Source organism: Pleurodeles waltl, chromosome 4_1 (genome assembly GCF_031143425.1).
Source record: "Pleurodeles waltl isolate 20211129_DDA chromosome 4_1, aPleWal1.hap1.20221129, whole genome shotgun sequence".
Taxonomy (NCBI): Eukaryota; Metazoa; Chordata; class Amphibia; order Caudata; family Salamandridae; genus Pleurodeles; species Pleurodeles waltl.
In genome coordinates, this window is record NC_090442.1 from 328,417,498 (window position 1) to 328,430,644 (window position 13,147).

The 13,147-nt window shown below is 42.7% G+C and overlaps 1 protein-coding gene across 1 annotated transcript in view; it reads right to left on the bottom strand.

Annotated features, from left to right (window-relative positions):
- VWF (von Willebrand factor) overlaps nucleotides 1-13,147 on the bottom strand; it is a 1,017,342-nt gene that overhangs the window by 251,043 nt on the left and 753,152 nt on the right. Inside the window, exon 38 of the mRNA XM_069228440.1 lies at nucleotides 209-414. Within this exon, the coding sequence (XP_069084541.1) occupies nucleotides 209-414 (206 nt within the window). The remainder of the gene's footprint in view (nucleotides 1-208; nucleotides 415-13,147) is intronic.

Consider the following 13,147-nt stretch of genomic DNA (forward strand, 5'->3'; position numbering starts at 1 on the left):
CCACTATTGGCAGGTTACCATTACCACACATGTACATCAAATGTGGCTACATTCTTGAGCAGCTATGCTTCACGATATGTTGTTTATGAAAGCATGATGTTAGATGTTAATGCCATAGGCTTCCCAACCATTATTAATGTGATTGAAGATGTTTTATTACACATGCTGCATGTGTTCAATTCATACAAAGTGGGAGTGAAGTAGTTACCTGATGTTGTACGCCATCTTCATCAACACACTGGGAGCAGACGTCTTCGTTGGCACACTGACCGTTGAATATTACTTCTCCTTCAGGGCAGAAGCAGCCTTCTGTTGGGGATCCTGAGCAGGGGACATCGCTGGTATCGTTCCCACAGTGCTTAGTGCAAGAGGTGCGACAGTGGTCGTAGACCATCGAGCTTGGGCATGTGATGGCTGTAAATGAATAAACAGAGCTAATCCATCTCATTGTTTTTTCATTTAAAAATCCAGATTCACTCCACCCTGAATTTTCTTTAACAAATGATTCTTAACAATGTGGCATGTATGCTAGGGATCAAGAAGACATGTAACTCAGAAACTTTATACAGTTTTTGACTACCAATAAGTAATACAAACCAATAATCCACCATACCTACTGCAACATTGACTTTATTACAATTATCTGTATTCCCTTGGATTTTAAGATTCTCCTTTTATTTCAGTAGAACACAATATAACATGGATTATGTACTTCCATTGATAATTTCAACAATGTACTCGTTAATGTGAGGGGTTCTCATTTTGTGGTCATCTTGAGGGTTTTGTATTGCTTGGTCTTGCATGCCTCACATTATCTGCTGATGTCTCAGCTATTCTCTACAAACATTGGTATCACTTAGAAACAGCTTAACCCCCAATATCAAGCAATGCATCTGCTACTCAGAGATTTAAGTCCATAATCATATCCTCATTTCTCAGAAGTTTTTATCTGGAGAGACCTGGGTCTGAATAATGATTCAATTATACTTCTCAAAGGGATGAGCATGTTCCCCGTCTGAACTACACTTAAAAGGAAATTGTTTTTCAGTTTGCTTATGCATGTGGGGAGGGCTAGGTAAGGCTAAATAAAATGTAACTAACTTGTTTCTTTGATTTTTCTAATGATTGCTATAATTCTTTTAATGTTTCAAACACTTCTGAAGCTCATATTAATGTATGCTGCATTCTCAAAATTGCTGGACTCGAGGTGAGTGTAACGAAAAAAAATTAAGAATATTTATGTTGGAAAGGGGATTATTGATAAGGGCAGGTTGATACCTACACTTAGCAATAGGCCAAAACCCCCCACTAGGTCCAGTCAAGGTCTGAGTAAATTAACCCTTGCTAAACCTTTGGTAGCTTGGCCCACAAGCAGTTAGGCTTAACTTATGAGACAGGGATGTAAAGCATTTAATATCAACAAAACAGTAAATAAATATAACACAATACACAAAAAAAAACAAACACCAATTTATAAAAAAGAAACTAATTTTTATCTTTAAAATGACACCAAAATAACAAAAATCCAATGTAGGGAACTAGAGATATGAATTTTTAAAGATTAAGAGGGTCATTCTGACCCTGGCGGGCGGCGGGAGCCGCCCGCCTGGCGGGAACTGCCAAATGGCCGCTCCGCGGTCAGAAGACCACGGATGCCATTCTGGCTTTCCCGCTGGGCCGGCGGGCGACCGCCAAAAGAGCGCCCGCCGGACCAGCGGGAAAGGCCCTGCAACAAGGAAGCCGGCTCCGAATGTAGCCGACGGAGTTGCAGGTGTGCGACGGGTGCAGTTGCACCCGTCGCAATTTTCACTGTCTGCTAAGCAGACAGTGAAAATCTTTATGGGGCCCTGTTAGGGGGCCCCTGCACTGCCCATGCCAGTGGCATGGGCAGTGCAGGGGCCCCCAGGGGCCCCACGACACCCGTTCCCGCCATCCTGTTCCTGGCGGTAAAAACCGCCAGAAACAGGATGGCGGGAAGGGGGTCGGAATCTCCATGGCGGCGCTGCTTGCAGCGCCGCCATGGAGATTCAGCCCATGCAGGGGAAATCCGGCGGGAAACTGCTGGATCCCCTTTTCTGACCGCGGCTTTACCGCCGCGGTCAGAATGGGCTGGGAAGCACCGCCAGCCTGGTGGTCCCCGGCCCTGGCGGTCTTGGACCGCCAGGGTCGGAATGATCCCCTAAATGTAAAAAAATGTTTTCTACCGTCCCAAACCTTCACACTTAGAACATTACTTGGAGATTTTCTTTGACCGAGGCAAAGTCAAAAGTTGAGGCCGACCGCGATGAAGCCCTTCTGGAATGGTGTGTGGGAGGCCTCAGTCAAACTTTTACCTTCCCAAGTAGAAACTTTTCTGGAGCGTTTCTTCCCCGACATTTGATGGTCATCCTCAGCAAGCCATTTTTGATGCAACGTTGTTGAATTGCATTTCTGCGAGCCCCGGATCAAATGCTGGAAGTCTGGGGCTCCGGAACTTTTCAGCAGGCTGAACCTGAAATTCCGGGCAGGTCGCAGTTGACGTAGGCCGGCTTGACTCTCAACGTCGGATCGGGCCACTTATGGAAATTTTTTCCAAAGTTGCTCCGGATCTTCCAGAAGTAGTTTTTGAGTTCTCAAAGTGTCCACAAACTTGCTCCAAGGTTCCAAAAGCTCCGAATTGCTCTTTGGAAGTTGGGACTTCAGTTCCCAGACTGCACCTGGTCAGAATCCTCAAATGGCCACTGAACACTGGTTCACTGGACTATTCTTGCCAGACTAGATGCAGGGGACTGTGGTTTGCTCCTTTGTACCTGTAGCTTACAGGGAGTCCACTCCTGGAGTTGCAGAAGCAAGGCAAAGTCATTTTCTTGACAAAGCCCAAAGTGTGCAGATGGTGCAGTCCATCTGAGTGCAGGGTCCAGGTGCAGGCCAGGGGTCCAGCAGGGCAGTCCTTCTTCAGTATCTTCTTCCAGCAGGGATCTGAATTGTGGGGCAGTTCTGCCACATTTATCCTTGCTCCTGGGGGTGGGAATCAGGTGGGTGCTCCTGTCCAACAGAGTACAGGCCAACACACTCTTGAGTGACCACTTCCTGGGAAGTGTGGCAAAAATCAACCCCACGGAGCAACATTCTTCCAAAATCCAAGATGGCAAAAATTCAGTCTTAGAGTCTGACTGAGTCCACCCACTGGTGTGTCTAATTTTCCCTTAAAACACCGCTTTCTATCCCCTTTCCTAATATAATCAGGGAGCTCCTAGCTATATGGGGCTGCAGGAAATGTGGGAGGTCCAGCCAAAGTGGCTTTTCCTCCTTTGAAGACCAGGTTTGGCTACTCTTCCAGCATCCTGTTCTGCCATCTGTTGTAGCAGTTTTCTGCCACCAGATGCTTCCTTTGTTTCAACCCAGGCCACTTCACACCTCATGAAGACACCTTGGCATAGGCTGCCAGAGGCTGACCAATCAGGTAAGGTCACTACAGGGCTGACTTTGGTAACTTTCAGAAAGAGTTCTAAAACTCTTTCCCTGTGCTAGTTATATTAAATTCAACAGTTGTTGGATTTATTATAACATTTAATGTGTACCAAATTTGCGATATTTAGCTCATCTTTATTTAAAATAAGACTTTATTATGTTAGCCTATGGGGCTTATTGACTGCAGTGAGGGAAAAATAATTTTATTGTTTGTCCCTCACCAGGGCTTAAAAACATTGTTTATAAAGTCCCTGCCTATATGTACACTGCACCCTACCCCGGGGGTACCTAGGACAGACCTTAGGGGTGACTTATATGTAAAATATAGCAGTTTAGGACTTTGGAAGTACTTTTAATTCCAACATCAAATTTAGGGTTACCTTGAACTTAAAAGCAGCCAGCAATGCAGGCCTGCCTTTAAAATGACACCAGGGACCACAGCAGTGCACCCAGATTTGCCCTATCTACCATGGGCCCCCCTAAACATACATTCCCTACCATATAATACGGATTTACAGGTAGGTTGTCAGAGCTAACAATAATTATGCCTAATTTGCATATACCATTTTACACAGCGCACTGGCCATGGGACTGTTTAGCAGTGCCCAGGACACAGTCAGAGTCAGAAAACACCAGTAACAGCTAGAAATGGGGGCAAAAAGTGAAACTTTTGAAACACTCACTCCGAGTCACAGATCTGGGTTTAATCCGTCATTATTTTGCTTGCCACGTCACCCCAGTTCCCAGGATGCTTGTTTCTGGTCAAGGGAGGACCTGGCTTGGCAGTTCGGGCTGGACTGTTCACATGGGGAACAGGGTCAAGACTGATTTGTCTAAGGCTGGATCCAAACTGGGGTAGCATGGTGAGAAAAAGAATGATGGATTAAACTCAGATCTGTGACTCGGGTTGAGTGTTTAAAAAGTTTCAACAATCCGTCCATCATTCTTTTGTGATGCTAAAGTTGCCCTAAGTGCGAAGAGTATGCCCAGACGTGGGTCCCTTGCTCACTGTGCCATTGGATTCTAGGTAGTCTGGCTGATGAAGGATGATACCTTGAAACCGGTCACAGGATGCTTGTTTCCAGTCCAGGGAGGAGTTGGTCTGGCAGTTCGGGCTGGACTGGTCCCATGGGGAACAATGTCAAGACTGATTTCTATATGGCTGGGTCGAAACTGGGGTGGCATGGTGAGCAAAAGAACGATGGATTAAACCCAGATCTGTGACTGGGGGTGCCTGGCTGATGAAGGGTGATACCCTGAAACCGGCCGAGGGTGCTGGTTTCTGGTCCAGGGAGGACCTGGACCGGCAGTTCGGGCTGGACTGCTCCCATGGGTAACATGGTCAAAACTGATTTGTATATGGCTGGGTCCAAACTGGGGTGATATGGTCAGCAAAGGAATGATGGATTAAACCCAGATCTGTGACCGGGGGTGAGCGTTTGAAAAGTTTAAACACTCTGTCCATCATCCTTTTGTGTTTCTATATTTTGTTACCGAACCACAATCTGTGCACGAAAAGAATGCAGTATTGTCTGTGATGATTTTTTTCAATATTTCGACACATTGAGGAGGAGAGGTGTTGAAACTGAGCTCAGACCCAGAACTCTTGCAAATTCATGTATTGATAGCCTTTGGCAAAGATAGGGGTAGCACAGTAAGGCTTCTCTGCCTTTCAAAAGCTTGCTGGGTATAAGGCTTCTCTTCAGAAGAGACGACATGAGACAGTTAGATTAAGACACAATACAAGCACTGAAAATATAAAAATAACCACTCACCAGACTAAGGAATTAAAATGAACACGTTTTTTAAAAAGCTACAGCACTTCATATCAGAAAGATGATTAGATATTTGCCAGTAGTAAGAAAAAACTATGAGAACGCATCTAAACGGTGAGTAGCTCTTTGGAAAGAATGCAAAACGTTGGCTATACTGGCAGTCACTATGGCCTAAGCAGTACTTCAACAAGAGAGTTCTAGTGATATTGAACATTAAGAATCAAGGAAAACCGAATATGTATGGAGCTCCTCTTTCAAAGTGATGACACTAGCCACTGCTTATTGGATTCTCCAGATGAAATGTTCTCTGTATGCATTTTTTGACCTAGTATTCTCTAAACTTTCAATTGTACTTTTTTGCAAGTGGTACACTTTTTCGTCTGTGGAAGCTAATGAGTTCAATTAGAAGTGTATCTGTTCTCTTGTCACACATATGAGCTACAAGTGCAGACTAAGGTATGGACCATAGTAACTTAACCCAGCTCACTAGTAATGTTACTCTACAGTGGGCACTGATGAATTGCTTGGTTCAGACCTTTTATGAATTTCGGTCTCATAAGCATTACCTAGAGATCAAGTGACATAATGGAAAGATGTAAGGCCGTGAGTACCACGCGTGAAGTTATACTTGCATTTAACACACAAGATAACAAATATATACAATGACATATGATTGTTAAACAAAGTTCTTACATTCTACTCAACCAATGACCAATCAGAACAACGTACAGTTCATATTTGTTTTTTGGGTAGAATAATGCAGTGCAGTTCACACTCAGTCTACAGGAAATGTTGGCTTTGGAGTTCACATTTGTGATGCACCAGAATTACTTTGCGCATGTGCACCCAGTCCATGCAACATGTATGGCCCTATTCACAAACTGGACATATGTTTTTGGGAGCGCTTAACAGCAATTTTACCTTCCCATCATGCACCCATATGGGTGATTAGGCACGTGCATACTTACATGTACAGATGGTGTATTTCAGGGAGAAAATAATATATACAATTATTTCTAGTCCATTCACAACCCCAATTTCGGTAGCAAGCAGCTTGAAATACGGAATATTAGAGTGGAGATACAATATATAGTAGAGTTTTAAAAAGTCAAAAGCAGCAGGCTTCATTGATTTTAACACAATTCTGTACAGCAATACTCTTCCTCAGACAGGAAATGGTCGTAGTACTCATAGATAATAAGAGCATTAATAAAAATCCTGAATCATAACGGCATCTTCCATTATTTCGTGCCCGTATCATTGGAAAGAATTTGTAAGGGAAACTCATAAAGAATTTGAAAGTTAAAGAGAAAAACCTGCTCCATATGAGTAAATGGGCTTCAGTAGTGCGTACACAACATCAGAATAAAGCATGGCACTGGACAACCTAACGTCAAAAGCAACAATTTGATCTCAGCTTTTGATTTGGTAGCTACAAACATCATGTGTAAATGTTATCAAAGCGGGAAATCTAAACATCACCTACTCAAGTATTCGAGTTATACATTGCTGATATGCAGCAGAACATCATAAAGAAATTAATTTTCTCCCCTATGTCAATAGGATAATGATTCCCCATTCTTTTATCTTCAGAGGGTGGGTGATGTTAGCTCATACTCCTATAGTCTTGCAAGAATTAATGAAAATAATCGGTGAAGGGTAATCACAATGGATTCATTTGTACATAACTGGGGATAAACAATTCAACTTTTTTTAAGACATAACACTTGTGTACTCCATGTCTTCACAGAAAGGGTCTTATTAATAGGAACCCATGAAGAAGCTTAGCTAGACGTTTTTGAGTGCATGGGGCGTGATACCCATACGTGTCAATCACAGAGTACTCCATATCGCTGTGTAGGCTAACCTTCTTCTGCCTTTAGGAAATCCTGGTTTTGGCCAATCTATGCTCAAAGAGATGGAACAGTGCCAGGATTTCATTTAGCTTAAAGCATTTGCTAATCATCTGCTTTTTCCACATCCTATGGATGGAAGCTTCAAAGAGACCTTAGATTAAGTATGGACCTGGGTGATCTCTTGATGGTCGATCGGTTGCTGGGTGACAAGAGCGTCTGGGAAAGAAATGAGGGCAAATAAAAAAAAAAACATTTATTTGGTTCTGAATAATAATGAAGTGAGGGAGAGGTGCAGTCATTATGTGTCCCCTAGAGAAACCGGGCGATTGAGCACTAAATGTCAGATGTCTCCACCCTTCTTGTCTATGGAGACCCATCAGTATGCAGATGTGGCTGAGTATCCTGTGTTTATGGCTGCCTGGGTGGAATGCACAAAGGGAGCTGTCAACCAGCACATACCAGACATGGATTGGAGATAGGCTGTAAGGCACAGATAGCAGTAAGTGCAGAGACATTCCTATTTTCTAAAAAGTGGCATTTCTAAAATGTAGAATCCAACTTTACCAGTAAGTAGGATTTCTCACTACCATTCCAAACTCACCAAACATGATAGGTCTATTCCTCTCAGATCAGAAACGATCACTTAAAAGCATATAAGGGAATTTCTAATGCTGGCCTATGAGAGGAGCAGGCTTCACAGTAGTGAAAAACAACTTTGGGGGGTTTCCACTGCCATGACATGTGAAACATAAGTACAGGTCCTGCCTTTTACCTACATAGCACCATGCCCTATGGGTTACCTAGGGCCTACCTTAGGAGTGACATATGTAAGAAAAGAGGATTTTAAGGCTTGACAAGAAGTTTTAAATGCCAGGTCGAAGTGGCAGTGAAACTCAATACACCAGCCGGCAGTGGCAGACCTGAGACATGGTGAAGGTGCTACTTATGTGGGTGGCACAAACAGTGCTGCAGGCCCACCAGTAGCACTTAATTTACAGGCCCTGGGCACATAAGGTGCACTTTACTAGGGACTTATAAGTAAATAAAATATGTCAACTGGGTATGAGCCAATGTTACCATGTTTAAGGGAAAGAGCACAAACACTTGTCAGCAGTGGTAAAGTGCGCAGAGTCCTAAAGCCAGCAAAAATGAGATCAGAAAAATGGAGGGAGGTAGGCAAAATGTTGGGGGAAGACCACCCTAAGGCTGTCAAGTCTAACAATGATCAACTGATATATTGCCTTTCCATTTGCATTTTACAAGGCATTTGTAGAAATATGTGGTTGGAGAAAAAAGAAATCAGGGCACAGGGTCACTTAAGAGGTTTCACATGACTGCAGTGTGTCAGAATGCATTCAAACAGTAACTGCTATGGTGCACATATGACCGTTTCTAAAATTAGCATAACTAAAATATTGTAAGTACACAGAATACTAAAAAATGAGAACCCTTTTCTGGCTAATTTCAAATATGTCACCTTTCTCTAAGAATGCAATGGTGAAAAGTGTCTTTTTACGCCGAATGTTGGTTAAATAGCTACCAAGTGCCACCATGTAATTTGTGAAACATTTTGCATGACCTGTATTTTAATGCAATAGTACTTTGCATTCTTGGACATTTACATCTATACTCGAAAAAGGAAAACCAAAACCATTCCCAGAATAAAATGTGTTGTTGGTTAAAAGTTGTGAAAAGGGCTAAAGGTGTCGCACATGGCCAGAGTTACTTTATTGGCATAGGAAGATGTCAAATACCCTGAGTTAAGGCCCTGTACTTTTGTTTATGAAAATTAAATGATACAGACACGTGTTTTATTCTTGAAATATTGCCTCTACTTCGCGAGGATGTAATATTTGCATGTTTAGTAACATTTAAAATGTGTATTTATTCATGTGAGAAATAATTATTTTCTTCGCTGTAGTCTGATGCCACATAAAATGATACTTTGTTTCTTGCTCTTTAACAAGAGGAAAGTGTAACTGTTAGATGACTGTAACACCCCTGGCTGGTGATCAGTGCAGTGGGATTGCACGCTTGCTTACTATTGTGTTTCGAAACATTAATTGTTATTAATGGGTGGGGAAAACGAACATTTGTAAGTTTAAAGTATGCAACCCATAAAGTATAAGACTACGCTATCGATGAACAGTGTCTTCCTTGTTACGTTTTCTATATGTCATACAGGAAATGCCCTATTAAAATTCCATTGTTGTTGGCAGCAGAACCCTATAAAGTAGTTTTATTTGATAAACTAATGATAAATGCTTTTATACGTTTTGTTCAGTTATTGGGGAATTGGTACTTGGCCCACGACCTCAAGATGTGTTCTCTTTCAAGACAAAGCACACCAGGTGCAGCCTTCGCAGCCCCCTTGTAAAGTCAGCCATACCCCTGAAAACCCCACTGTTTGTATATGGGCCTACAGGAAATTACAGTGACCTCATTTTCTGCATCCTGGGAATTGCCCGACCTTCCATCATGAGCAGCAGAAATGGAGTGTATGGTAACCGTGCTGAATAGTTTCAAGATGGATCCAAGAGCCAGGTGTATTTCAAGTACTTTAGAAGGTATGCTGACACATTAAGCTTTCTTCTCGCATTTTAACATCTCATTGACAATTTTTATGTTTGCGTCATAATTTCCTCGCGAAAAGTGTGCTGGAAAATGTATTTTCTTACACTCTGCAAACACCTATTTAGACTGTGCTCATTCTACATTGTTCCCTAATGTAGGAGTCTAGGAATTTTAGATTGTGATTAACTAAAATTAATGTGGTGTTAGTTATAAGAATGGATATTGGCTCGTTTTTCACTTTAGGAATTCCGTATTCAGAACAATATGTAGCACAAAGTCTGAAAGCTCAGAACTGCCTGCTACTTCACCGCATGCCTCCTCCTTACTTTGCTTGTTTATTTTCTATAACCTATGAAAAGTCTGCGAGTCTGAAGTCGTATCTGAATCCCCACTGAACCCATTTTGGCCCACCATCTATCAAATAGTCATGGTTAGTCTAGAGACTACTTCAAGGCCCGCATCTGCCTGCTCATGACATGAATTCCTTCAATTTTCTTCCTGTCTGACTGCAGTCTGGCTTACGCATTCTCATATTTGTTGTCTGGCTGAACTGCTTCATCAGAGTTTAGTTTTCCTTTAAGAGAGATCCAGGCTTAAGGTGCCTCTCATCATGCTTCTAACTATGGGCAATTCCAGTTCTCTTTTGCTTCAGAAGCATCAGTATTGCTGATCTAGATTTAGTAGCAAGGGCTCACACAGTTCCATCAAGTCCATGTTTCATAAAGAGGTGAAAAGTGATTTCATTGAAAACTTACTTGTCTTGTCACCTTCTGAGGTTGTGCATGAAGGTCCCCAGAACAGCCCCAGAGTATTTAAAATTCCCTAGATTGGAGTCATGGATGTTCCGTTTACATCAGTAAATATCACAGCTATATTTTAGAGAGGGCTAAGGCTAAGAGCCTATGACTTTAGAGTTAGGTGAAAGGCCACTGGTACAAATCTTTGTATTCGCCCATGGCTGGGTCCAAACTGGGGTGGCATGGTGAGCAAAAGAACAATGGATTAAACCCAGATCTGTGACTGGGGGTGAGTGTTTGCATTGTTCAGCACTCCGTCCATCATCCTTTTGTGTTGCTAAAGTTGCCCCAAGTGGGAAGGGTATGCCCAGATGTGGGTCCCTTGCTCACTGTGCCACTGGAATCAAGCTAGCCTGGCTGAAGAAGGATGATACCCTGAAACCGGTCCCAGGATGCTTGTTTCCGGTCCAGGGAGGACATGGCCTGGCAGTTCGGGCTGGACTGTTCCCATGAGGAACAGGGTCAAGACTGATTTGCATATGGCTGGGTCCAAACTGGGGTGGCATGGTGAGCAAAAGAACGATGGATTAAACCCAGATCTGTGACTGGGGGTGAGTGTTTGCATTGTTCAGCACTCCGTCCATCATCCTTTTGTGTTGCTAAAGTTGCCCCAAGTGGGAAGGGTATGCCCAGACGTGGGTCCCTTGCTCACTGTGCCACTGGAATCAAGCTAGCCTGGCTGAAGAAGGGTGATACCCTGAAACCGGTCCCAGGATGCTTGTTTCCGGTTCAGGGAGGACCTGGCCTGGCAGTTCGGGCTGGACTGTTCCCATGAGGCACAGGGTCAAGACTGATTTGCATATGGCTGGGTCCAAACTGGGGTGGCATGGTGAGCAAAAGAACGATGGATTAAACCTAGATCTGTGACTGGGGGTGAGTGTTTGCATTGTTCAGCACTCCGTCCATCATCCTTTTGTGTTGCTAAAGATATCATACCATCACAGTTCATCAACCAAACCAATGACTTCCTTGTAAAATAGTGATCTGAGCTTTTGTTCCAATACATATAGGTTCATCATTATTCAGAAAGGTTGTTTCAAATAAGGGGAATGTAAATGTTGCAAATATTTAGTGCTTATCAGTACTCATTCAGCTGCCTGTTCCCCAAAATAGACAAAAATTAGTTTTTTTCACTACATTTACAAAACATGTTTCACATAGTAGTTATTATAAAGTACATATTTAATTTAACGGTGAAGTAAAGCAGGATATGTAGTATGTTCCCATTTGAAGTGAGTCCAGTGTACCAATGTTAGGCTGTTTTAAGCCTAGAATTTCTGTGTATTGCACTCTTATTCACACTCACATTACAATATGCTCTCTCACATCTTGTTACCGCTAGCACTCACTATGTTAGGACACTGTCTGGTTTGCAGAACTCGTAATGGATTAAAAAAGTAAGAGGGCTATGGTTATATTCAAATATTTGAATAAACAAATTCCTAGACACAGTTGGGGGTCAGTCACCTGAATACTGATCATTATGACATTGGAGGGGTGGTAAACCCTGCCAATAGCTTGTGAAACTTTTAAACTGTTGATATACACCAGATTAATGTGTAGCCCTGCATTTCAAGGCACCTGAACCCTCATGTTTTAGTCATGCTCACTGCTGAAAAGTGGTTAATTAGTAAGGAAAGGTAGGTTCCTTCAATAAATAATAACACTAAAATCACAAATAAAGTCCAGTCAAGTTCTCAAAAAATGAATCCTTGCTCAACCCTTGGTAACTTGTCTGCAAGCCGACAGGTATAGCTTAAGAGACAGGTGTGTAAAGCATTTAATATCACCAAAACAGTAAATAAGTAAGGCACAACACATAATAAAATATCAACATCAATTTATAAAAATAAGAAATATATTTATCTTTAAAATGACAGCAAAATGATAAAAATCCAATGTAAGGAACCGGAGATAAGAATTTTTATAGATAAAATGTAAATATTTGCTTTCTAGTGCCAAAAAATGAAAAGCACTAACCGTGGCTATCTGGTCCATGTGACCAGGCCAGAGTCAAAAGTTAAGGCCAAGCATGATGGAGTGCATTCACACTTAGTCACTTTTTTGCTTCTCTTTTTCTCGTCATCAAGAGAGGCTCCTTGGCAGTCAGGGTTGCGAGTCATTGTCGTCGGCTTGGTTTAGAGCAAGACCTTTGCGAAATCCTGGAGGTGTTGGTCCTCGTCGTCGACGGGCAGAGCTCTGGAGTTTTCAACTGGGCGAACCTGAATTTCAGGCCCACGTTTGGCATCACCGGCTTGAATCCCAAGGAGGGGTCAGTTGACTTATGGAGCATTTTCACAAAAATTCTCAAAATGGTCCAAAATTTCTGGAGTGTCTTCCTGAAGGTAATTGTGGGGTCTCAAAGTGTCCACAACATCAGCCAAGGTTCCAGAAGCTCTGAGTTGCTACTTGGAGAGTTGGGACTACAATTCCCACAATGCACTTGGTCAAATCCTTAAAAGTCCACTCGACTCTGGTTAGCTGGGCTCTTCTGGCAGGAGTTGATGCAGGACATTCTCAGTAGTTCCTTTATACCAGCTGCTTACAAGGAGTCCACTCCTGAATCCCACGAAGCCAGTCAAAGTCTTCATTTGTGAAGCCACCAGCGTGCAGCAGGTGCAGTCCCTCAGAGTACAGTCCTTCTAGTTGTAGACCAGGGGTTCAGCAGGGCAGTCCTTCTTCTCCTTCATGTTTA